The 27,316-nt window shown below is 38.8% G+C and overlaps 1 protein-coding gene across 6 annotated transcripts in view; it reads left to right on the top strand.

Annotated features, from left to right (window-relative positions):
• ADGRG6 (adhesion G protein-coupled receptor G6) overlaps positions 1 to 26,995 on the top strand; it is a 538,359-nt gene extending 511,364 nt beyond the window's left edge. For 5 of the 6 annotated variants that reach the window (XM_072140986.1, XM_072140983.1, XM_072140981.1 and 2 more), the window contains 5 exons: positions 49 to 154; positions 293 to 576; positions 2,090 to 2,191; positions 4,318 to 4,476; positions 22,448 to 26,995. In XM_072140986.1, coding sequence (XP_071997087.1) covers positions 49 to 154; positions 293 to 576; positions 2,090 to 2,191; positions 4,318 to 4,476; positions 22,448 to 22,626 — 830 coding nt within the window. In that variant the 3' untranslated portion in view covers positions 22,627 to 26,995. Of the gene's footprint in view, positions 1 to 48; positions 155 to 292; positions 577 to 2,089; positions 2,192 to 4,317; positions 4,477 to 5,505; positions 5,551 to 22,447 lie in introns of all 6 variants that reach the window. The other variant, XM_072140982.1, reaches the window with a different exon arrangement.
• Positions 26,996 to 27,316: the final 321 nt, after the last annotated feature.

The following is a 27,316-nucleotide window of genomic DNA, read 5'->3' as shown; positions in this document are numbered from 1 at the left end:
TTTGGTTTCAATGCTTCATAAAAGCTGACTCAGGTTGTTATTTTACAGGTATACCTGCTATTGTGGTTGCAATTGTTCTGGCAAGTACAAATAAAGACAGTGCTTATGGGAGAACTGTGTATGGGAAAGATAATGATGGAAATGGTGAATCCTTGTAAGTATATCATACATGAGCAGCTCATGAATTCAAAATTTTGTTATAAAGAAATGCATTGATAAATGTTTTACCACATACCATGGATAATGTAATTGTGAGTCAGTTGCACTGATATATATATTTGTTGTGTTTCAGCTGTTGGATAAAAAACAACGTCGTTTTCTATGTCACCTGTGCTGCCTATTTTGGAATCATGTTTCTGATGAATGTAGCCATGTTCATTGTGGTGATGGTACAAATATGTGGAAGAAATGGGAAAAGGACTAATCGGAGCATTAAAGAAGAAGTTTTACGGAACATGCGCAGTGTTATCAGCCTCACTTTTCTTTTAGGGATGACTTGGGGTTTTGCATTTTTTGCTTGGGGGAAGGCAACACTAGCATTCCTGTATCTGTTTACCATATTTAACTCCTTGCAAGGTATAATAGTGAATATATATAAGATACCTAACTGTAAAAAAATTTACCAAATTTTTGTTCGTTATGCTTCATAGTGTTTCTTAATCTTGTGCTATCATTCAAAGAGTCATTTAGATTTTCTTGCCCATAAGATGAATACTGTTTATCTGCAACATTGCCTGAAGTAGTCCTGTAGGAATTCAGGTTAGAAATTGTTGCCAGCTGTTCTTGTTAATTTTTGACTAGTGATGAGCAGCCCCAGGGGCATTCAGGTTTGGTGTGTTCAGCTGGACCTGGACCAAAAATCCAGGACCCAGGATCCAGTACTCGGACCCGATTCCAGGTGTCATCCCTTTAAATGCCACCAGCAGCTTTAAAAAAAAGGTCTGCTTGTTTAATCCCTACACTTTTTCCCTGGTATGTAATGGATAATACCCACAAATGGTACCAGCATGCCAAACTCTTACACAGACTTCTTGCTGACATCACTGACACAGATACTGCGGTTCTTGTCTACTCATTAATACTGAAAACCAATTACAAGGGCAAAGCTTAGGCCTTGTCCTTACATATGTTCACTTAACTGACAAGGGATAGTAGGTGTAATACGGAATGGATTTTTTAAAATGTGATGTTTTCAACCTTTATCAATCACAAGCTTTGTGGGATGAAGAGGATAAGAGAATATCTGGCTCATGGATTTGTACTATTTTACAATGGATACCTGACAGCTGACAGTTGTTGCTTCATGTTTAGTTTTAGAGATCATAAATTATCCCATTTATCCCTTATGTTTCTTGAATGTTGTGTATTCATCTACAAAAAGCCACATGTTTGCTAAATTTTATCTTAACAGAGCAAAATATTTCCACAAGTAACATTTTTCTACAGATGCATTTTTAGCAAATGCATACCACTCCACAACATCAGTGTTTGACTATTGGCAGACACTTAGAATGTGGCCTTGTGTTATGTGTTATTTCATCCACCCTGAGCTCAGGTGGCCTAAGCAATGACATGTCCTAGCTGTGCTTGTACACACTCTTCCACCTTATGCTATGCACTTGCTATGTTGTATCACGAATAAATATAGAGGACACCCATCCTAAATTTTGGATACATAGGTGATGCAGCTATGTCATGATGGTATAAATGTGCCTTGGGTGATTACTGTGGAAAAGGGTTTGATGTCTCTGCAGATTTAACTTTTTTTTCCCTAGACAGATGTAGTGCCTACTTGTCTTTTGAAAAAGTTATTGATAGAACAGCTTTTCTCCATATTGTGTGTATAAACCATTTATGTAACTTAATAAAATACTTAGTCATATCTTTTCAAAATTAAATACATTTAGTCATTTGAATCTTTTCTCATAACTGATATCCTCAATTCCTGTTTGCTTTTATCATCATTATAATTTATACAGTTGAAAAAGACACATGTCCATCAAGTTCAACCAAAGGTTTTGTTGTACTTTTCCTCTTTACTATTCCAATTATTATTATTATTTATTTATTGTCTATTTATTCTCTTTAGGTTTATTTATTTTTGTCTTTCACTGCGCATTAAAAGAAAATGTACAAAAACAATGGAGGAGGCATTTATGTTGTGGGAAACTTCGACTACCAGATAATTCAGGTAAATTTAGATTGGTTCTATAAATTGAATAACTGTTCCATTATTGTCTATCCCTATGCAAATGACCATATAGTAACTATACAGTATGTCACAGTTTAATTATAGGTACTATATTTTGACCCAGTCCTGCAATTAGAATACTTCTGGTTCACAGTTAAAGAGGATATTAGCGGAATATCAGAACTAATCAGTTTATTCACTGCTGAAATCTATTCAACTACATTAATATTATTTTTATTGTACATTATTGACAAAAAGCCGGATAATTGATGCTTTATTGAAGAGATCAAGTCCCCTCAGTCTGCCAACTTGATACACCCTACTGTGATCATTGGGCTATAACTATTCATTAGAGCAGCTTGAATCTAACCCCTTGAACCAGATCAATTATCTTGTAATTCCCTGGAAACCTCTTTAATTCGTTAACTAGAATAATAGCTTATCTGTTTATGGAACAGTAGGCTCTTCTTGTATCCTGCACAATGTAAGAGAATACCTTGAAAGACAGTTTTGTCTCTTAATCTCCTGCAAATCTCATATCTAGTGAATATAGTTAAATTAATAGTAAGTCCAGTAATTTGTGTAGCCTTAAATATTAATTGTTTGCTTTTGAAGTCAGGCCATGACTACAGCATTGCAGCTAGGTTTCTGTACCATCTATGTGTCCACATGTACATTTTTACTTTCATATTCATATTTTCTCACACCCTGCTGGATGCTCAATTTAATCTATGGATCTAAACTTTCATAGTTAAAGTGTCCAGGCAGCTTTAAAAAACAATTGTATTTCCCGTAAAAGAAATTTCAAAATAGAATCAATATCAGTCAGTGTCTGGGTACATGCCGACAGACTATAGGGCAGTGATGGCGAACCTTTTAGAGACAGAGTGCCCAATCTACAACCAAAACCAAGACAATTTAAACAGTAACCTATTGATCTCAGCTGTATCAGAAGTTTCAATTGTATTGGCGTCCTGAGGACACCAATACGATAGAAAGAAGATGGAGAAATTTGGATTATAGCTTCCAGGGTTCCCTGAAGAGGTTGATTATGGGGACCCAGAGCAGGAGCTCCAACTATAATCCATCTCTGTCCACACCTGTCCTGGCAGCCAAGGCGGTGTCGCTTTAAAATAGCGCTGAGCATAGCATGTCCATAACTTGGACCACAGGAGGAATCCTTGAGGTGAAGGCATGGGTGCCCACAGAAAGGGCTCTGAGTGCCACCTCTGGCACCCGTGCCATAGGTTCGCCACCACTGCTATAGGGCATGTCTTTCCACTGTTACACTGGGGGATTCTGGGAAATTAGAAAATACATATAATATTTTCAAAGATACCTTGTAAATGGCCTCCTTAACATCAAAGCATGACTTTTACAGAAAGCCTAATAACATGATGCAATGAGATTCAAAGACATTGAAAGAGTGCTGTATGCAGGTGGGATTTTTTATTCTTAGGTAAAAGTAATACTGGTTTGGCTTTTACTCTGAATTAAGTCATTCGATCTGAAAAAAGTCATGTTTGACATTAAGCAGGCTGCCTTACAAGATAACTACTGTAAGAGTCAGTGTTTTCCTTATCCCATCTATGAAAACACAGAGCATTTGCATATTTCCCAAATACCACTATGTGGCATGGCCTTACATTAGCCAGTCAGTGCTGTATTGTCACACTATACAGAGATCTTTTTTTTACAAGAGGAATGATATCTCCTAGATTCTAATTTACTAGATTCTAATTTATTTCGAGGCATTACAAAAAGTCAACAATTCAAAGTTATAGAATGATTTAGAATTATTATTCCATAATAACACATATGCACTGCAAATACTTGGAGAGGAGACAGGAGAGGAGTGGTGTTAGGACCTTTTATGGACAAAATATGGGCAAAATATCTTACAGGTTTAATGTAAACTGCTATTATTATTAGTACACGTTATGTATTGGCAGAATTACATGGCTGATGTGGAATATTCCTGCATGTAAAATAATAGTCATTAAAATTACTCTTTTTTTTTGCTAATTGTCACACATACAATGAACTGGTGCATTGGTAAGGTATATGGGGAATGTGTTAATATTAAGTTTTGCAAAGTAATAGTAAAATACTATTTTTCTCATCAGATTGGAGCAAAACAGCCACAAATAACACAAAGAAAGTCAGCTCTGATAATCTGGGCAAGTCCCTTTCTTCCAGTTCAATAGGCTCAAATTCTACATATTGGACTTCTAAATCAAAGTCTAGTTCAAATCCATTTTTTAACAAAAGGAACAGTAGCACAGGTGAGTGTGCTTATTTTTAACGTTTTTTTTTAAACTCTGATATTTATCAGTGATATTTAACTGTATGTATTAAAATATCCTGTTGACAAGTCCATTACAGTAACATGGTAGTAGCAAGAAGGTCCATCTGGCTTTCCTCAATGTGCCATGGAACTTTAAAGGTTTTGCTCTGGATTAGATTATATTTATTAATAGCAGGTGTATTTTAAATTTTATTAAAAAAAATAGACAGAGGCAATGCATTTTTTATACTGTCATTAGTTAATAACAATTCTACATATATTATATGTATTTAACAAATATCATTGTATCAATATTATCAATATTAATTTGCCCATAGATTATGTTTATCATACCAATGGAAAAACTTGTTACTGCTATTCTAATACACTCCCCAGTTTATTTGTAGAATAAAACAAAATCTACTGTTAATTAAACCCAAAAGTTACAATTCCCTATTTTTTTTATTAATGAATCAGATAGAATGTTGACATTTTATGTCAATTTGATTGGGTTATTATTTGGATGATTATTTAGGTAGACTCACACAAATTATCCTTTAGTCCATAATCTGCAGGACTTGATAATGATAGATTACCATAGAAACAAAAGACCTTCCAGGATGACAGGCTAAAGTAGCTTAAAGCAAAAATTACATTTAATGGTTCACATAGAATCTTTAGTACTCAACCTCATTATAACAGTGAAAAAGTCCACTGGAGGAGTCTGGTATCACTATTCTTAAAAACCCTTTTCTAGAGCAAAATGATGTTTAATATGAAAAAAAGGCTAAAACACTTAAAAATGTCATAAGGTTCACAGGTCACAATTGACATAGTAATAAATGGCAATTATTAGCTCATAACAATGAAACCCCGTACTTCAGGTTAACCCATAACAATGAAACCTTGAATGCCAATAGGGTTTATAATTGTGTACTGTACCTTTATTGTTTTGTGTTTCAACTTGTGGTTTTCACTAACATTTTTGTCACTAAACTGACCGTTACATTCCATGTTTATGGCATAGATAATGGCTTCTAAGAGCATCCCTTAACCAGAGATGGAGATCCAGGTAAAGTCTACTATGAGCTTGGTTGGATGCATGACCTATAAACAGCTGGGTTGGGTATTTATGCATGAAGTCATACAATGGAAAGCATCATTCTCAAAATCATTCAACTTTCCATTGATTCATAATGTGACAATAATAATCATCTCTGAATCTCAAAATTTTTTATTTGCTTACCTCATTCTTTTACGGCTGGTCTTTATTTCTGGGAAAATTTTCTATTTTCAAATAAAGCATTCTTACCATATGCATGTGCAATCTGCAGGGTTTTCATTAAAGGAACACCAAGGAAAGAAAATATTGAGAAGCTTAGTAAACAGAGAGAAGCTGTGGCACTAGGCAGTATTATTATAGATATCTTAAGTATACTGTATGCACATATCTGTGTTGTTAGTATTGTATGGGAACATGTGAAATGTATGTGTGCTGTTATGCTGTATGTTTATAGATTAGCATAAATGTGAGAAGTGTATGTATGTAACTGTAACATTAAGCCTCTAATTTTTTCTCTCTCTCTCCCTATATATATGAAGATCAAAAAATGGTTGCACTCCAAGTTCAGTGAAAAAGAAATTCTTTTATTCCAAAATGCACTTTTGGAATAAAAGAATTCCTTTTTCACTGAACTTGGAGTGCCACCATTTTTTGATCTTTATATGCAATAGGATTTAACAAACCTGAAGGGTGAGCACCCGATTTTTCTTAACTGGTGCAGCTGAATTGTTTTAATTTTTCCTTTTATATATATATATATATATATATATATATATATATATATATATATATATATATATATATAGTATAACATTGTTTTTTATATTTTATAACTTGAATCAGTAGTATCTGCATATTTAAGATGCGGGTGCTGGTTATTATGCAAGCACTGCACACAACTCCTCTCTGAGCCCCTGCGCAGTGGTGATTGTATGCAAACTCATTATACGTGTTTAGGTGGCGGTCACTTTGTATATGTAAATTCATTAGGGGACACAGTGTATATATGTAAATTAGAGGTAGCTGTATATTTATGGATTGAATGAGGAGGAGACCTTTATATGTCATTTTATTTAGCAAATGAAATTTGCAGGTTTTTAATTAATGATTTTAACACCATTCATAGCAAAGGGTGACAATTTATTTGATTAATCATGGATCATATTTTTTCCAAAATGGAATTTTCATGTAACCCATACAATGCTACTGTATTGAGTAATAACTATAATTATAATATGTGGAATTAACGCATGTAAAGGTGTGCTACAAATTTTCAGGTAATATGCAAATATGCAGGTACCCTAATAGTTTTGAGTCTAGAATAACCCTTTGAGTGAAGAAGGACTTCAATCACAATTTTGCTTTTCCTAGTTGCTGGGTTGAAGTGAAAGCCTCCTTGAAAGCTGCATTTCATATGACCGACTGGAAGTTATATTGGGAGTGGTGTGGGGAATGAATCCCCTTGCAATATACATAAGAACACATACAGTAGACACGATATACAAATCACATAAATATACCAAATAATGACATTTCAGACAGAGAGAGCATCAAAGGTAAAGCAGCTGGATGCACACTGCTTAGCTTCCCTATACATAACCTCTGTCTTGTCAGCCATCTTGTCATGTAAGATGAGCCTAGTGTCACAGTTTACAAGGAAACAGGAAACCAAAGAGTGCAGCAACAACTAGGGAAACAGTTAACGGAAAACTGTCCCTTATTCTAAGGCTGAGCTAGTCCCTGCCAGTGGATGATGGTCAGCTTACCTGAGCTTGTTCTGAACCGGACATCTTGAATCTCTCTGAACATGAAGAGCTTTCCAGATAATAGGGAAAAGGACTAAAGCACAAGTGTCTTGTGTACTAAATTTGGGCCTCCCTAAAAAAACGATTGCTTCAAGAAAAACTTGGCAAACTAGCAATCTCAGCATGAACACTCAGCAAACACATAACCAAGGCTAAATACAGGAAGGAGGGCAAAAGGAAGGACAGGAATAATGGGTGACAACTAGAGATGAGCGAGCACTAAAATGCTCGGGTACTCGTTATTCGAGACAAACTTTTCCCGATGCTCGAGTGCTCGTCTCGAATAACGAGCCCCATTGAAGTCAATGGGAGACTCGAGCATTTTTCAAGGGGACCAAGGCTCTGCACAGGGAAGCTTGGCCAAACACCTGGAAACCTCAGAAAAGGATGGAAACACCACGGAAATGGACAGGAAACAGCAGGGGCAGCATGCATGGATGCCTCTGAGGCTGCTTAAACGCACCATTATGCCAAAATTATGGGCAACAGCATGGCCATGACAGAGTGACAGAATGAAGCTAGATAGCATCTAAAACATCCAATAATTGACCCTGACACTATAGGGGACGGCATGCAGAGGCAGCGGCAGCAGCGGCAGGCTAGAGAGTGGCATGGCGACATACCCTAAATGGACTCAGGCTTCAAACCAATGGGTGGCAGAGAGGAACCAAAGGAGGTGAGCAAGAAGCGCTCAAATAATATCGGTACATGATAAAAGTTTGCCAGTATATTTTGTGGATTACACAGCAGGGTGGCGACAAAGTTAACATGGAAGCCATGAAAACAATCCAAAATTCTGCCTGACACAGCTCGTTTGATAAGGGGACCATGTATGGAGGCAGTGAACTAGTAGTAGATTAAAGGTGCTGCAGTTAAAACTATGTTAGTTGGATCTTGGGATGGAGCTGGTGCTCCGCTGCCAGGCGAGCTTTCGCCAATCCAAGCCCCTGTCTCTAGGCTACTCCCCAAACAGCACTTCTAAGAACCTTTTGTATAAGATCAAGTGTAGTAGCGTTCTTATAAGTTTAGGATATGGCGGGTGAGGGGAATGTAAACAGATGCGCAAGAAGCGCTGAAATAATATCGGTAAATGATAAAAGTTTGCCAGTATATTTTGTGGATTACACAGCAGGGTGGCGACAAAGTTAACAAGTTTGTTGTGGAAGCCATGAAAACAACCCAAAATTCTGCCTGACACAGCTCGTTTGATAAGGGGACCATGTATGCCTACAGTTCATGCCAGTCGCTGCACTGGCTGCGAGTCTCCTTTCGAATACAGTTTAAAATAATAACCCTCATCCATAAAGCTCTGTATAATGCTGCACCCCCCTACCTCTCCTCTCTTATCTCAGTCTATCGCCCAACCCGTGCTCTTAGATCCGCCAGTGATCTTAGATTAACCTCTACCCTAGTGCGGACCTCCCACTCGCGTCTCCAAGACTTCTCTAGAGCTGCACCAATTCTATGGAATGCTCTGCCCCGGACTATCAGACTAATACCTAACCTCCAAAGATTCAAACGTGCTCTTAAAACCCATTTCTTTAGGCAAGCCTATAACACTCATTAACTGCATGAAGTTTTAACTCTTCTACTAACCCGTCCTGTGTCGTCCTCCCATCTGTTATCCAGCAACCAACAGGCACCAGACTTCTCTGCAGTCCCATTCACCCTGGACCTGGTATATAAGATGACGGCTGAGTGGTTCAAGCGACAGCAATTCCATTTATTATATTTTGTTCTATTCCCTAAGAAGAATGGCTTGACCATTAAATATTCTTTTACCTCGTGTTACCCCATCATCTTCATAAACCGTAAGCTCTGGCGAGCAGGGACCTCACTCCTGTTGTTCCATACAAATGTTGTGCTCTGTTACATTACATTTGTATTTGTTTCCTATGATTTGTAAAGCGCTACGGAATATGATGGCGCTATATAAATAAAGATTATTACTATTATTATTATGGAGGCAGTGAACTAGTAGTAGATTAAAGGTGCTGCAGTTAAAACTATGTTAGTTGGATCTTGGGATGGAGCTGGCGCTCCGCTTCCAGGCGAGCTTTCGCCAATCCAAGCCCCTGTCTCTAGGCTACTCCCCAAACAGCACTTCTAAGAACCTTTTGTATAAGATCAAGTGTAGTAGCGTTCTTATAAGTTTGGGATATGGCGGGTGAGGGGAATGTAAACAGATGCGCAAGAAGCGCTGAAATAATATCGGTAAATGATAAAAGTTTGCCAGTATATTTTGTGGATTACACAGCAGGGTGGTGACAAAGTTAACAAGTTTGATGTGGAATGCCCTGTAATAGCTCTTGGGCGGTGTGCCTTTTATCGCCTAGGCTCAGCAGTTTGAGCACCGCCTGCTGTCGCTTAGCGACGGCACTGCTGCTGTGCCTAGAGCTAGCGACTGATGGCGCCATGCCCACGGATGGTAGTTCGGAGGAGGAGGTGGAGGAGGGGTGGGAGGAGGAGGAGGCATAGTAGGCCTGAAAGACCTGGACCGAGGTAGGCCCCGCAATCCTCGGCGTCGGCAGTATATGACCAGCCACAGGGTCAGACTCGGTCCCCGCCTCCACCAAGTTAACCCAATGTGCCGTCAGCGATATATAGTGGCCCTGCCCGGCAGCACTCGTCCACGTGTCCGTGGTCAGGTGGACCTTGTCAGAAACGGCGTTGGTCAGGGCACGGATGATGTTGTCTGACACGTGCTGGTGCAGGGCTGGGACGGCACATCGGGAAAAGTAGTGGCGGCTGGGGACCGAATACCTAGGGGCGGCCGCCGCCATGAGGTTGCGAAAGGCCTCGGTCTCTACTAGCCTATAGGGCAGCATCTCCAGGCTAAGCAATCTGAAGATGTGGACATTAAGGGCTTGGGCGTGCGGGTGGGTTGCACTATATTTCCGTTTCCGCTCCAGCGTCTGGGGTATGGAGAGCTGAACGCTGGTGGATGCTGTGGAGGATCGTGGAGGCGACGATGGGGTTTTTGTGCCAGGGTCCTGGGCAGGGGGCTGACTATCAGCTGACACAGGGGAAGGAGCAGTGGTGTGCACGGCCGGAGGTGAACGGGCTTGGTGCCACTGAGTGGGGTGTTTAGCATTCATATGCCTGCGCATACTGGTGGTAGTTAAGCTAGTAGTTGTGGAACCCCTGCTGATCCTGGTTTGGCAAAGGTTGCACACCACAGTCCGTCGGTCATCCGGTGTTTCCTTAAAGAACCTCCAGACTTCTGAAAATCTAGCCCTCGCCGCGGGAGCCCTCGCCACGGGAGCTTCACTACGTGACACATTTGGCGCTGATGCACCTGCTCTGGCCCTGCCTCTCCGTCTGGCCCCACCACTGCCTCTTCCAACCTGTTCTGGTCGAGGACTCTCCTCCGTCTCAGAAGCACTGTGTTCACCCGGCCTCTCAACCCAGCTTGGGTCTGTCACCTCATCATTCTCCGATCCCTCAGTCTGCTCCCCCCTCTGACTTCCTGCCCTGACAACAACTTCACCACTGTCTGACAACCGTGTCTCCTCATCGTCGGACACCTCTTTACACACTTCTTCCACTACGTCAAGAAGGTAATCATCACCCACAGACTGCGACTGGTGGAAAACCTGGGCATCGGAAAATTGCTCAGCAGCAACCGGACAAGTGGTTTGTGACTGTGGGAAGGGTCCAGAAAACAGTTCCTCAGAGTATGCCGGTTCAAATGCCAAATTTTCCTGGGAGGGGGCAGACTGGAGGGGAGGAGGCTGAGGTGCAGGAGCTGGAGGAGTGCCGATTTCGGTGACATGGGTGGACTGCGTGGAAGACTGACTGTTGGACAAATTGCTCGAAGCATTGTCGGCAATCCACGACATCACCTGTTCGCACTGTTCTGGCCTCAACAGTGCTCTACCACGAGTCCCAGTAACTTCAGACATGAACCTAGGGAGTGTAGCTCTGCGGCGTTCCCCTGCTCCCTCATCAGCAGGTGGTGTCTCACCCCGCCCAGGACCACGGCCTCTGACCCCTGCAGTAGTTGGACGCCCACGTCCCCGCCCTCGTCCTCTACCCCTAGCCCTCGGGTTAAACATTTTGAAAATGAAAGTTATAACTTTAATTTTTTTTTTACTTTTTTTTGTGTTTTTTTGTGTTTTTTTTTTTTTGTGTTTTTTAGTTTTTAAAACCAAACGATGCTATCCTATTGCTATGGCTATTTTCTAGCCAAGTATGAAAGCACACTGCTATGCCAGATGAGATGACAATGAGTTACGAAAAAATAAACGTAAAATAAAAAGTAAATGGCAGACTGTGCCTAATTGAAATCAAACCCCTAATAAATTTTCCCACTTCGGTCTTTGCGATGGATATGTGCGTCACTAAGCGCTAAACGCAACGGTCGCAAGTCTCACTACAAATTCCTCACAATATGATAGTAGATGCACTGCAGCAAGGACAGCCACCAGCAGATCAACCAGAAATAAAATATATAACGCTATTGTAGGCCTAAGTAAGCCGTTTGGATTCTCCTATGGCTATTTTCTAGCCAAGTATGAAAGCACACTGCTATGCCAGATGAGATGACGCTGAGTTATGAAAAAATAAACGTAAAATAAAAAGTAAATGGCAGACTGTGCCTAATTGAAATCATACCCCTAATAAATTTTCCCACTTTGGTGTTTGAGGTGGATATGTGCGTCACTAAGAGCTAAACACAACGGTAGCAAGTCCCCCTGCAAATTCCTCACAATATGGTACTAGCTGCAAATTAAAAAAAAAAAATGTATAACGTTATTGTAGCCCTAAGAAGGGCTGTTGGGTTCTTGTAGAATCACTCCTGCCTAACACTATTCTAATAGAACAGCCTAACGCTTTCCCTGACCAGCAGCAGCTCTCTCCCTAGCGGCATCCAGACACAGAATGATCCGAGCAGCGCAGGCAGGGGCTAGTCTATTCCAGGGTCACCTGATCTGGCCAGCCAACCACTGATATCGACGTGTAAGGGTACCACGTCATGCTGGGTGGAGTGCAGAGTCTCCTGGCTTGTGATTGGCTCTGTTTCTGGCCGCCAAAAAGCAAAACGGCGGGAGATGCCATTTTCTCAAGCGGGCGAAGTATTCGTCCGAGCAACGAGCAGTTTCGAGTACGCTAATGCTTGAACGAGCATCAAGCTCGGACGAGTATGTTCGCTCATCTCTAGTGACAACCAGAGCAGGTCCACAAAACACTTACCGTATATTTCGGCGTATAAGACGACCTGGTGTATAAGACGACCCCCCTACTTTCCTGTTAAAATATATAGTTTAAGATATATTCACCGTATAAGACTACCCCTTTTCCAATGCATACAAAACACCGGTAAATATTTAAAAAAAAACAGATTTGAATTTAACATGGTTCTTTTTTTACTTAAATTCTTATGACATGCAGGTATATAGCAGGAAAACTGTCGCTCATAAACATAAGGTATACAACAACAACATTACCATCATCCATTTTACTGTAAATGTTACCGTACTGTACCTTAAATTTTTATTTTATTAAATATTCCATGCCATGTACTCAGAAGCGGGAAAAAAATTCCAAATGCAATGAAAATGGTGAAAAAAACGCATTTGCGCCATATTCTTGTGGGCTTGGATATTACGTCTTTCACTGAGCGCCCCAAATGACATATCTACTTTATTCTTTGGGTCGGTACGATTAAGGGGATACCAGATTTGTATAGGTTTTATAATGTTTTCATACATTTAAAAAATGAAAACCTCCTGTACAAAAATTATTTTTTTGATTTTGCCAACTTCTGGAGCTAATAACTTTTTTATACTTTGGTGTACGGAGCTGTGGGTGGTGTAATTTTTTGCAAAATTTATAATATTTTCAATGATATAATTTTTAGGACTGTATGACCTTTTGATCACTTTTATATTTTTCAAAATGGCAAAAAAGTGCCATTTTCGACTTTGGGCGCTATTTTCCGTTACGGGGTTAAACGCATTGAAAAACCGTAATCATATTTTGATAGATCGGGCATTTTCGGACGTGTCGATACCTGATGTGTTTATGATTTTTACTGTTTATTTATATTTATGTCAGTTCTAGGGAAAGAGGGGGTGATCTGAAATTTTAGGTTTTTTTTATTATAATTTTTTTTTTTTACCTTTTTTTATTTTTATTTTTACTATTATTCAGACTCCCTAGGGTACTTTAACCCTAGGTTGTCTGATCGATCCTATCATATACTGCCATACTACAGTATGGCAGTATATGGGGATTTTCCTCCTCATTCATTACAATGTGCTATCAGCACATTTTTATATTTGAAAATGTGAGATAGTGGAATGGAGCTACCTTATTGTTTACCGCTATAAATCCGCTATAGTGTGTATGCCACTATAATACCATGAGCTCAGGTTTAGGTGGTCTAAGTGTAAATTTAATATCTGAAGCGGGATTAGTTCAGGGGCTATAGTTTTGGTGTCCTTTTGTTGAGGAATAAAGGTTTTCCAAGCCTCATCCAATGCTCTTGTAGTATAAAGCTCAGATCTAGGAGGTTTTGTTTTCCACAAGAGTGATAAGATTCTACTCTTGAGGCTGCAATTTTTTTGATATACTTGTTCTATTTTTCCCCACTTTTTGTCCCCTGCTTCATTCCACCAGTGCAAGGACTGGTCTAAAATAGCTGCATAGTGGTAATCCCTCAAGTCTGGGAGGCCTAGACCCCCATGTGTTCTGGATTTAGTCAGGGTTTTCCACGCCACTCTTGGTTTTCTACCCTGCCAAATGAAGTTGCTTAGCTGCGCTCTGGTTTTAGTGAAGAAAGCGGTAGGAATAGGGATTGGAAGGGAGCGTAATAAGTACAAATATTTCGGTAAGACCATCATCTTATATGTGGCTATCCGCCCACACCATGATAATATGTATTTTGAGTATTCCTCCATTTCCTTTTCCGTTTTATTTATCAGAGGGGGGAAGTTTGCCTGATATAGTCTACTTGCAGGGTAAGTCACATTTATACCCAAATATGACACTTCCCTCCAGTCCAAAGTATATTTTTGTTATAATGAGGTCAATAATGGAGGTGGGATGTTGATAGGGAGAACTTGTGATTTTGAATTCTTGATTTTATAAAAGGAGATAGTGCTATATTGTGACATTACTTCAAATATGTGGCTAAGAATATAATTTCATCTGCGAACAGGGCAATGGTATGGGTTGTGTCACCCACCTTCACTCCTTGAATCTGTGGGTGGGAGCGAATTGCCTCGGCCAGAGGTTCAATGGATAAGATGAATACCAGTGGGGACAGGGGGCACCCCTGTCTGGTGCCGTTAGTTAAAGTAAATTCGTTGGATCTAACCCCATTTACAAAAACTGTGGCAGAGGGGTGGGAGTACAAGGCTTTTATTGCCATAAAAATGTGTCCCTCCCAGTTGACTCTGTCAAACGCCTTTTCGGCGTCAACAGTGATAAAGGCTGCTGGTATTTTCTTATGTTCACAATGTTGTAGAAGATTAATAATCCTTCTGGTATTGTCAGTTGTTTGTCTAGTAGGAGTAAATCCCGCCTGATCTGGAGAGACAAGGGAGGGTAGGACTTTCTTCAATCTATTAGCTAGCAGTTTCGCATATATTTTCACATCGTCATTTAATAGTGAGATGGGCCTGAAATTGGCTGGTCTATCTGGGGTTTTCCCTGGTTTAGGAAGTGTAACGATAATAGCTTCTAACATTGTTTTTGGGAAATCTCCTCTCCTTGCTGCTAGAGAAAATGTTTTTAATAAATAAGGGGAGAGAGTGGTTAGGAACTGTTTATAGTAAGCTCCCGGTAGTCCATCGGGACCTGGGGATTTATTGAGAGAGATGGATTTGATTGTGGCAGCGATTTCTTTTCCTGTTATTGGGGAGTTAAGATCTAGAAGCTGCTGTTCTGTCACTCTGGGTAAATTGAGTCTGTCTAGAAATTTTGTGATAGATTCTAAAGGGGGGTTTGTTGTGGATTCTCCCTTTTCAAGGTTATATAGAGATGCGTAATAATCCATAAAGGCGTTAGCAATGTCTCTAGGGGACATAGTTTTAGCTCCTGTGGAGGGGTGGTATATATATGGGATTCTAGCTTTCTGGGCCTGTTGTTTAATGCGTCTCGCCAGTAATTTTCCTGCTCTCTGGTCATGTGAATAGTATTTTATTTTAAGTTTTTGCAATGACTTAGAATATTTTTCTAATAAGAGATTTCGAAGGTGTATACGAGCCTCATTCAGGGCTACAATTAGCGAATTTGATGTGTCAGATTTATTCTGTCACTCAAGAAATTGAATATGAAGAAGTGTAGATACCACCTCTCTGTTTCTCTCTCTCTTCATCCTATTGCTTAATCTTTTGAGTTCTTCTTTAGCAAATAATTTATGAATGATCCACAATGAGAATGGACAGACCATTCCATTGTCATTAATTTTTAAAAATTCTTTCAGCTTCTGTTCGAAAATGTGGTGATTTTGAGTGGATGCTAGGTGTGACATATTGGCTCTCCATATAAAATCTGTATTACATGAGAAGGTATTTGAAAAGACCACCTCTACCGGAGCGTGGTCCGACCACTGGATGTTCCCTATCGAGGAAGATATCATTTTATCTAGTAAACATTTGTCGGTTAGCACCATGTCAATCCGGGAGTAGGTTTTGTGTTTCGGAGAGAAATATGTAAAGTCTCTCTCAGTAGTGTGGTGGATACGCCAGATATCATACAAGTTACGATCCCAAAGGAAAGGGTTAAGAGTGAAGTTTCTGTGGGCGGTTTTAGATGTAGTGTCTATGTTCAGATCTCCTATAGAGTTAAAGTCACCACTCATGAGAAGAGCTCCTCTTTTCACTTCTTCCACTTTTTTAAAAAGTTTTGCAAGAAAGGATCTCTGTTTTTGATTCGGAGCATATAGATTAACTATCGTATAGTCTAAATTGTTGATGGTGCAAGTTACAATTATGAATCGACTCTGGGGGTCAACGATTGATTTATGTATGGAAACAGCTAAAGAATCCCTAAATGCCACCATGACCCCTCTCTTTTTCTTATGGTAAGAGGATGTGATTATATATGGGAAGCGTGGGTGGGCCAATTTAGGGGGGGGTTTGTTCTGCCTGTGGGTTTATTGGATACAGATTATATCCCCTTTACTAGCCACTATATCTCTCCACATCATTGATCTCTTGAAAGGACTGTTGAGTCCTTTGACATTTAGAGAAGTCAATTTAATACTCATGGCCGTATTTTACAACAATGCCTTTACTTTTCAGGTAAGTCATATACTTGTGTGAAACTATGGTTCTAGCTTTTTGGTCTTTTAAGCGGCTATCAGTTCCCAATTTTTCCCAGGTCATGTTAACAAACCAACAACACACTGTGTTTAACATTTTGTCAGTTGCACAGTGAAACAGCACAATGGTACTTTTAGATTCGAACAGTACCTAGAAGGGACATAAAACTAAGTTTACAATAAACCGTAAATTCAGTTAAAGTGGATACATGAGTTACCAGTCTCTCCGCTTCTGGCCTCCCTTCACTTTCTGCTTGGTAGAGGGCACTCAGCCTTTGTTCTTCTTGTGCCAATCAGGGTCCACCCTGACCGAGGTTCTGGATTTTGTTTTGGCTCTTTCTATGTCTTCTTGTGGAATCCCCCAAGATTCCGCGAGGTTGAAGCCTTCTTCTAAAGAGCGAATTGGTATGATGGAGTTCTGCCTTTTCACCAGAATCTTCGTGGGGAATACCCATCTGTATGCTATTTCATGGTCTCGCAGGAGAGCAGTAACAGGAATAAAGTTTCTTCTAGCTTGCAAAGTCGCCGCTGATAAGTCCACGTAAAGATTTATAGATTCGTAGGGACTCGGCAGAGTTGTCAATTTTCTTGACTGATATAATAGTTGCTCCTTAGTGTGGTAAAAGGAAAATCTAGCGAGGACATCTCTGGGGACTGTTTCTGGCAGATTACTTGGCTTAGGAACCCTGTGTGCTCTATCAATGCTATATTCGTAGTCCGCTAGATTTGGCAGAAGCATTTTCGTCATCTGATGTATGTAGCTCCGTAGCTGAGAGTTTGGGATAGATTCCGTAATTCCTCTTATTTTTATGTTGTTGCGTCTATCCCGGTCCTCAGAGTCTACTAGCTTTTCCTGGATGCTGGTGACCGTGTCGTCAAGGGCGTTGTGAGAGTCCGCCAGATCATTAAATCCATTTGCGAATTCCGCCATTTTATTTTCCACATGGGAGACCCGGTCTCCCAGGTCGTCAATGGAAGTCTGTAGAGGTTTGACAAGAATAGCAATGTCATTTTGAAGTGAAGACCTGAAGGCTACCAGCATTGCTTTCAACATATTTTAAGACACATAGTTATCTGAGGCATGGAAAGTGTTAAGCATATCAGTGTCTTCCATATCATTACTGGTCTGAGCATTAAGTGGATTAGAATCTCGTGAAGTCAGGTCTTCCTGCTTCTTTGACTTTTGCTTAGCCGGACTTTCGGTGGGTGACCTCGTTGTTTCAGAGATACTGGAGGTGGGGGATGTGCTTTGTGCCGGGCTGCTGCGCCTAGAGGTGGAAGCAACATGGCGCAGCTCCCCTGGGCCGGGAGGTGGCTGTGTAGCCGACCCTGCTTGGTGCGAGGATCCTAGGCTCCATCTCTCTGGGACCTCAAACATACTGGCCGGATTCGGGGAGGTAATGTCCTTACCGGCCGTTTGTGGAAAGGTGAGTCGCAAGGGTGCTCCACAGTTTGCCGTGCGCGGGATCTCACCGGCGCCATCTTTTTTCCTCCCCGCTCCGCTCTGAAAGAACTTCCCGATGTGCTTGGGCACTTGCTCTTTGGCTCCTCTTTTCCTTCCCTGTGGGGCTCCGACACTCTGCGGCATGTTGCTGATCGAGGTTGGTGAGTGCCTCTCGGTTCAGTCGCTTGTACGGGAGGCCGTTCGGCGGAGCTCCGGACTCACGCGGCCATTTCTCTCCGCAGCCAAGCCACGCCCCCCAAAATATTTTTTCTTAACCCATTCTATTTTGTTATAGTCAAGAGCAGTTATTTATCTTGGGCAACACCAGGAGCTGCAGCTTGTGTATATATATAAAAAATTGTAAAACATTTGTGCCTATTTCATATATACTCAAGAACCGAGTAGCTCCTATGTCCATTTAACATTTTGTTTACTGCGTGTGCTACATGCATAATTGTGGATATGATTTGTAAATAATCCAAAATCAACTAATACAAAAAGTATCTTTTAAAATGCATTCAATTTGTGGGCTGAATCATCACACAAACTTTAATGGAATAAAAGTGACTTCTTTTTACGTTCAATAAAAGTTTATTTTAAACTGCAAATATTATCTTATACAGTCAAACATTGTATACAAATTAGCTTACAAGCCTGTAATTTGCCAAGTTATAGGGATGTCATATCAAAACACACAAGCAAGTATTTTGATTACATATAGATGTAATGACTGTTTGAACAAAGATCCCAATGGACAACCAATCCAAACATCTAACTACAAACCAATAACACAAGAACCTAGAGAAAAACAAATTTGTATGCACACAAAAGTAAATGTAAAGTAAGGTTTTCACCGAGGATACATCAAAAATGAGGGAAAAGAAACAATAGGAAGACATGAAATAAAAGGGCAGAGAAGAGACAACAGACATGTAAGTAGTCATGAGCAAAAATAGAAGCAGTAATAAGTGGCTCCGCTCAAGTAGGAACATGCCAGAGTCAACCATGAGGTATTGGTGCTGTCCTGAGGTTGACTGTACCACATCGTACAGTACCATTATTCAGCTAACCCTAGTACTACCATTACTATCCCATTAACAATCTGTATCCTAGTGGAATTAATGCCAGGAACTCTAGAAGAAGATGGAGTAATTGTATAAAAAGATGGGGACCCTCCTCAATGCAATATCAGTCCCTATGTGTTATATAACATCAACCTACACTGACCACCGATTTTTAAAATGACAAATCACCACAAATCTAATAAAAGTTATGTTTTAATAACACTCACACCCTTCCCTTTTTCCTTATTTGTTTCATACAAATGTTTGTGGTGGTGTACACCATTGAGGGTAATAGGGACCAGTTGTTTTAATTTCCTCGATATTGCTACATGATTGGAATTAGCCACAAATTGGAATTTCAACATTTGCTATGATGATGTAACAAAAATAAATGTAACTTTAAATGAGTGGGTGTAACCTAGCTAAGCATGCTATAGGATGGGCGTAGTACAGCCCATAGAGTTAGAGTTAAGAAACCCACAACAGTTACAACTGTGGAAAGGACTGGAAGAAGAGTGGACTGGACCAAAAACACAGCTGAGCAATGTGCAAAACTAGTAATGCCATATGGCTGCAGATGCCTGTACACTTCCTACTGATTGGTGACTGTTGCAACCTTTAGAAAATGTAATTTTTATCTTTCTATGTGCTACGGTAATTGATGTTCTCCAATCATGGCCTTCATGTTTTTTTTGCAATATAAAGGTTTTATGTTGATATAATTTAGGTAATGTTGCAAAATGCTATTCTTGAGGCATGGTGTACCCCTTACAAATAAAACACATGAGCATATCCCTGAAATGGTGAAATGAAAGTCTTTGAACCTTTAAACTGATAGGTTATCAAAATTCCTTGAGATCCTTTTTAAAACACCTTGCCGACCGAGGACGAACTATATCGTCCAAACACACAGGGTAATGGCTGTATAAAACAGCCAACACCCGCCTGTCACTGCCGCGGTCGGTGCTGGCACCGATTGCAGCAGTTAACCTAGCTTACCTTTACATGGGCACCGCCTTCTTGGATGCCGGATCGCAGCCCCCTGGAACGTCATCGGAGGGTGGCGATCAGTTGCTTTGGCAGCCTAGAGTCTCATTGAGACTCGTAGGCTTGCCAGGTGCAATGATTTCTGATAGCCACCAGAGGGCAGGCTATTAAAAATCGTTGTAAAATAGCTATATACTGCAATACAGTAGTAATCGGACCCTGCAGGGTTAAATTACCCTGGAGGATCTAAAATAATGGCAAATTTTCTTTTTTAAAAATAAAAAAAATGTGAAAAAATATGAAAAACAGTAAAAGTTTAAATCACCCCCCTTTCCCTAGAACTGATATAAATATAAATAAACAGTAAAAATCATAAACACATTAGGTATCATCGCATCCCAAAATGTCCGATCTCTCAAAATATATAAGCGATTTTTCCCAGCGTTTAACCCCGTAACGGAAATTGGCGACGAAAGTTGAAAATGCCACTTTTTTGCCATTTTGAGAAATATAAAAAATTCAATAAAAAGTGATCAAAAGTCCATACAGTCCTAAAAATGAAAGCATTAAAAATGTCATCAAAAGTCACAAAAAATGACACCACCCACAGCTCTGTACACTGAAGTAAAAAAAAGTTATTAGTGCCAGAACATGGCAAAATGAAGATTTTTTTTTTTTGAACAATAGGTTTTAATTTTTTTAAATGTATGAAAACATAAAACCTGTACAAATTTGGTAACCTAGTGATCGTACCGAACCAAAGAATAAAATAGACATGTGATTTGGGGCGCTCAGTGAAAACTGTAAAATCCAAGCCCACAAGAAAACTGCGTTTTTTTCATCATTTTCACTGCATTCTGAATTTTTTTCCTGCTTCCCAGTATACGTTATGGAATTATAATTACCATCACTATGAAGTTCAATTTGTTACGCAGAAAACAAGCCCAAATAGAGCTCTTTACATGGAAAAGTAAAAAAGTTACAGATTTTTGAAGATGGGGAGTGAAAAATGAAAATGCAAAAACGAAAAAGGGCCACGTTAATGGAATCAGGGCACCTGTAACTTTACTTCTTAGTGACATCATTAAATAATCAATTTTTTAGGAGATAGAAACAATATATCTAATATATATTTTTCACAATATAACAACATAATCAGTGTCTGTTGCGCAAGAAGGTTGACGTGTGATGTCCATGTCCATATTGTATACGCATCCATTTTTTTCGCAACATTCTATGTCATCCATCCGCAGGTGAGGAAAAAAAAAAACACCCATCTGAATGAGCCTCATGCTAGGATTTTGTTGCTTAGTGTTTAGAATTTTGCATATTAAATTGTAAACTGTAAAGGGCTATTCACATTTCAACAAATAATGAATATTGTCTGAATAATGAAAAGTTATGCCATTTTCCAATATACTTTCTGTATCAATTCCTCATGGTTTTCTACATCACTGCTAGCTGTCCTTCTATAGAAATCTTCATTGTTTATTTCCAGTGGACATGGTCACACAGGTGCGTTGTCAGGTTTGCACGCTAAACCCCACGGTTTAGGGTGGGGGGGGGGCAATAGGAAGGGACAGAGGTTGGAGTTGAGTTCAGGGCACACTTTCCCTGTCTTGTCAGTGTTACCGAACCTTAACAACCTTAACACACCTCTGATTACTCTCTATTATACTAACTAGCTGTGCACCTGTGCCATCTACTGGAAATAAACAATAAAGCTTTCTATACAAGGACAGCAAGCATAAATCCTGAAAACCATCATGAATTGGTACTGAAAGTATATTGGAAAATTTTATTAGTTTTCATCATACAAACAAAAACATTAATTTGTTTCCATACATCTGTTAACTTATCAGAAGACATGAGTGCAGAACGGTGTTCTTCACAATAGTATGCGAAGAACAATATGTGTAAAGAACACATTGCAGATGTTTCCATACATCTGCTAACTTATCAGAAGACATGAGTTCAGAACGGTGTTCTTCACAATAGTACGCGAAGAACAATATGTGTGAAGAACACATTGCAGATGTTTCCATACATCTGCTAACTTATCAGAAGTATATTTGCATTGACTGCCATCAATTGCACCTGTATGTATTACTGTGATGGTGTATTGACAATAAATGATCCTTAAGTGAAAGCTTGTTCTCGAGCAGGCGAAATACTCGTCCGAGCAACAGGCCGTTTCGAGTACGCTAATGCTCAAAAGAGCATCAAGCTCGGACGAGTATGCTCGCTCATCTCTAGTTGTGATGGCATTTACGAAAGGAAGTCTAGATTTTAAAGCACAGTTGTTAATTACTTTTTTCTTTTTCCTTTGCAGGTTACATTTTTGGGGACAGACCTTCAGTCAAGTTTACACCAGTAGATGGTGAACAGACATCAATTCTTCCAGTTCATCATGTTATTGACAAAGTCAAAGGGTATTGTCATCCTCACTCGAACAACTTCTACAAAAACATCATCATGTCAGATTCATTTAGTCATAGCACCAAGTTCTAACCAGAAGGACGAAATATAGAAATTAATTTTGTTGAGCTGCCACAGACAGATCTTAGGCCTGAACATAATTACCTTGAACCAATACACTCTATTTTAAAGGTGGACAGTCACTTGTGACTGTCTCTTCAACGTTTATGAATCAAATTCAAATGATTTTTAACTGTTCATCTTGATTCAGATTTAGATGAGCAAATTCTTGGTTCATGGATCTTTCATTTTTTAGACACTGAGTGGAGTTGCTTTTGACAAATCTGCTAAAAGATGGCTAGATAGTGATGGCATTAATCCCTGAGTTTAGAGACCAGGATGAGCAACTGAAAATCTTAACAAGACTAGATAGGAGGTTGCAGCATATATACCAGTTTCCAGAACAATTGGAGCAACATCAGTTTGAAACAAATAGATTCAGTCCCAAACCCTATCTTTTGAAAAATTCAGAAAAGCTTCTACACAGGGGATCTTTAATGGTTCGTTAATTTTTTCCCAATGTGGCATAACAGCCCATTCAGTCTCTTGAAAATCAGCCACCACTTCTCATCTTCTATTGCAACAACTATTTTGGGTTGTAATAATAGTAAACATTTTGAGGAACAGTACTAATATGCTCATTTTAGGATGTATTTTTCATTTAAATGGAGTGGATAGTTAAAATATGCTTTTTTACCTTTATTTATTCAAAAATTCCAAATCACAATAGATCTACAGAGTACAGAAATAACCAAAATCTAACTAGAGTCATATAGTAATGTAACAATTTAAAGGGGTATTTCCATTTTGGCAAAGTGATGTTTTTGTTTATATTATTACCAATTATAAAATATTTCTATAGAAAGCTTCATTATTTATTTCCAGTAGACAGAAATCTGACCATGGTCACACAGATGCACGACTTGTTAGTATGATCGAGAGTAATACAAGCCGTGTGTTATAACGAGCCGTGCACCTGTGTTACCATGGTTTGATTTCTGTCCACTGGAAATAAACAATGAAGCTTTTTATAGAATGACAACAAGCAGCGATACAGAAAACTATTGGCAATTGATACAGGAAGTATATTGGAAAATTGTATAACTTTTCATTATTCAAACAAAATTTTTTTGCTGAAATGATAACACTCTTTTAACATGATAAGCAGACATGATGACTCATTATGTAGAGTTAGGTTATACAGGAAAAGCTGCTTTTGTGTTATAACTGACACAATTTCAGTCATATTAACCAGTGCAAGATCAGTAACAATCATTTTTTTTTTTAATGCTCTACATATTTTCAAATTAATTAATTATTGCACAGATCCTTCTGATATCATTTGACTGGGATTTATTTAGTTATTTTATGTTTCTTTTTAACTTATATCAATTTAATTTGTATCAACTAACTGTGAACTACTGCCTGGAAGTAGATGACGATGAAATACACGTTGCAAAATAAATATGTACAGTATTTTTTAACATTTAAAATCAATTACATGGTAAACAAATGAAAACTTATTGTCTTAAAGTTTTCCAATAGAAACAGACAGGGAGCTTTCTGTATTAGCCAGATCAGACCTAAAGACTTGGCCCATCCCTATATTGGTCTTTCAGTGGCTGCTGTAGGAGGAAATATATGGCCAGTCATGTCTTGTGAATCTTTATCAGTGATGATACGGATCACCTATAATTTTAAAATCTCAATGAGACAAACAACTTAAAGGGAACCTGTCACCAAGACACTATTTTTGGGTTATTACCGCTTCCAAAAGCCCATAACATGACAAAAGTATATGTGCTTTTGCCACGTTTGAGTGATGTATACATCAGCTAATATAGACTTTAAGGTAAATTACCTGGCTCCCTACCAACATCCCCCGAAAAGTACCGGGATTCAAAATAAAAAAAAAATGTCTGCTCCTGGATCACATGCTCACAGCTCACAGCTGCAAGCATTGATGGCATCCTTTGCGAGGTGACCTTTATCTCGCTGAGATGCACTGGTGAGCTAACGTGTCATATTATGGGCTTTTAGAAGCTGTAATAACCTAAAAATTGTGCGTAGGTGACAAGTTCCCTTAAATATGTTAATTTGCTTGGTGTATGCATTTAATCATCTTTGTTTTATTGAATAAATAGCTTTCTTTTCTACAACCATTTCAAAATAATGTCACAATATTTTGTACAATTATGACAAATACATACTACATATACACAAATTATATCATAGGTTATTGCTGTCTAGTGAAAGGAATGAAGTTTCACGATCATCCTGTGTGTTCCACAAACTCTGTTACAAAAACTGCAGGCAAAACAATAACATATTCATCCTTTGAGCTAGATCCTCTGGTTTTGAACTGATCTCATGTAGCTGGAAAGACTCAGTTTCTTAAGATCTTAGTTTATTTGTATGTTATGCCAACAACAGAGGGAATTTTTAGATCTTCCAATTATTATAGGTATTTACACATATGTAAGTGAAAAAACAAATCATTCTAAAAGGATCTAGAAAGATAATTGGAATGGTCCTTACATTAGAAAGTTTGTGGTCCCTATTTCTGTCAACAATTAATTTCTGGAACAAATTCTGTACCTATGGTTTATGAGATTGAGTGAAGGCATTACCAAATACTTTTCCAAATAGGTGTGACAAGGGAAGAGAAAGTTCTTTAATAATGCCAATGCCAACTAAGTGGTAAATGTCATTACCATAATTTTTAACTTCGCAAGGCTGCGCGGTCACACATTGCGTATACCGCATGCGTTTAAAAAGGCACTTGAACAGATGAAGAGTGATTTGCCTAATTAAACATCTGTTAACACTTGTGTTTACAAAACGCAAATGTCAATGCTTGCATTAATGCATGCATTAACAATGCGTTAATGGTTGCGTTTTGTAAACACACATGTTAACAGCTGTTTCATTAGGCAAATCACTCTTTAGCTATTGCAATGCGTTTTCAAACGCATGCATTAAACACAAAGTGTGACCGCACCCTAAAAGTAAAACAATGGTAACAACAATAATAAAACAATCCTCTAAAGAAATAATCTGCAGTATCTCTCTACTGACTTATATTATCATATATATATATATATATATATATATATACATATATATATATATATATATATATATATATAGGCGGTCCCCTACTTAAGGACACCCGACTTACAGACAATCCTTTGTTAAAAATGGACCACTCTGCACTTTGGTAAAGCTCTCAGAATGCTTTACTGTAGTCCCAGGCTGCAATGATCAGCTGTAAGATGTCTGCAATGAAGCTTTATTAATAATCCTTGATCCCACTAAGGTAAAAAAAAATAATCTCCAAATGTCACAGGGGCAAAAATGTTTTTTGTCTGGTTCTACAATTATAAAATATACAGTTTCAACTTACATACAAATTCAACTTAAGAACAAACCTATGGAACCTATCTTGTCCTTAACCGGGGACTGCCTGTATTCTGTTAACCAAATATTTCCACCTATTAGTTGTAATTCAAAAGACTGTAAAAGGGAAAATGTTTTAAATCACAGTAAAGGGTAGGCTTGTGTATGTTGTAACATTTTATTACATGTGTTGTTTCCTTTTTACTACCATGTAGTAGATTATTAAATAAAATCTACCATCAAAATCAAGCATGATAAACTTGGAACACTTACAGATGCAAGCACTGTGACTGTGGTAATTGGCATATATTTTATCCATGGTCTCCTTCCTACTAAAAGCAACTTAAAATGATGCTAATGAGCATGAGGGGGTACCCCAGCTTCTCTGTGACCTGGTTTTATAGACTGTTACACTGTCTCACTCTCCTCCTTGCACAAGTGCTGTCACAGAGGGGCTAGGGTAGCCCTTCAGATTCATTGGCGTAATTTTAAAAGTTATTTTCAGAAGGATGGAGGTCATGGATAGCAAATACCACAGTCACAGTGTCTGGATATATGTGGAAGTGTCCCCGGTTTATCATGTTTGATTTTGATGGTAGATTTCCTTTCACCTATTAATCTATCATTGTTAGTGATAGTCAGTAAATTTTGGGATTCCACATTGACTTGTACTAATTTCCCACTGTAAACTATAATTGTCTGTCATTGCATTTTTGTTTTCTCATCAGCCAAAGTGTACTGTGGCTACTAACACTTATAATGTACATATTTATTTATTGACATGTTTGAATTTGTCATTTATTGTTTGTTACTATGAGCTTTAATATATTCATAACAAATTCATCATGTTGCGTGAAAGAGCAGAGTTTGGCTAGATAGTGCCTGTCACTGTATCACATGTGTCTTTTACTTTATAAAATACAATTACTGTGTGAAGCTTTGTTATTTAGATGATATGATGTATAGCCTATTCTAAAGTGAATATTGTCATATTTTAAAATAAATGCACATTTCTTTAGATCACAGAGGCTTCTTTTTTATCAACTTTATTTTAAAAATAAATGTAAAATTCACTTCCAGTTGCTTGTATTTCTATCAAGATTAGCAATAAATGGTAGGCTGGCTTTGGCAGGTTTGAGGTCCATTAAGTCCAATCTAAAATTCATTCACTGTTGCATCAGAGGAAGCCTTACAAAGTTGAAGCCAATTGGCCTAAATTAGGGAAAAATTCCCTAACCTGGAATAGCATCAACTTAAAAAATATTTTTCTACTATAACATATGATATTTTTGTTCTGATAAAGGGCATTGAGGCCCCACTTGAA

This window comes from Engystomops pustulosus, chromosome 3, assembly GCF_040894005.1.
Source record: "Engystomops pustulosus chromosome 3, aEngPut4.maternal, whole genome shotgun sequence".
In the NCBI taxonomy this organism is placed as follows: domain Eukaryota; kingdom Metazoa; phylum Chordata; class Amphibia; order Anura; family Leptodactylidae; genus Engystomops; species Engystomops pustulosus.
The sequence above is the reverse complement of the archived record's forward strand: the minus strand, read 5'-3'. Positions and strand labels throughout refer to the sequence as shown.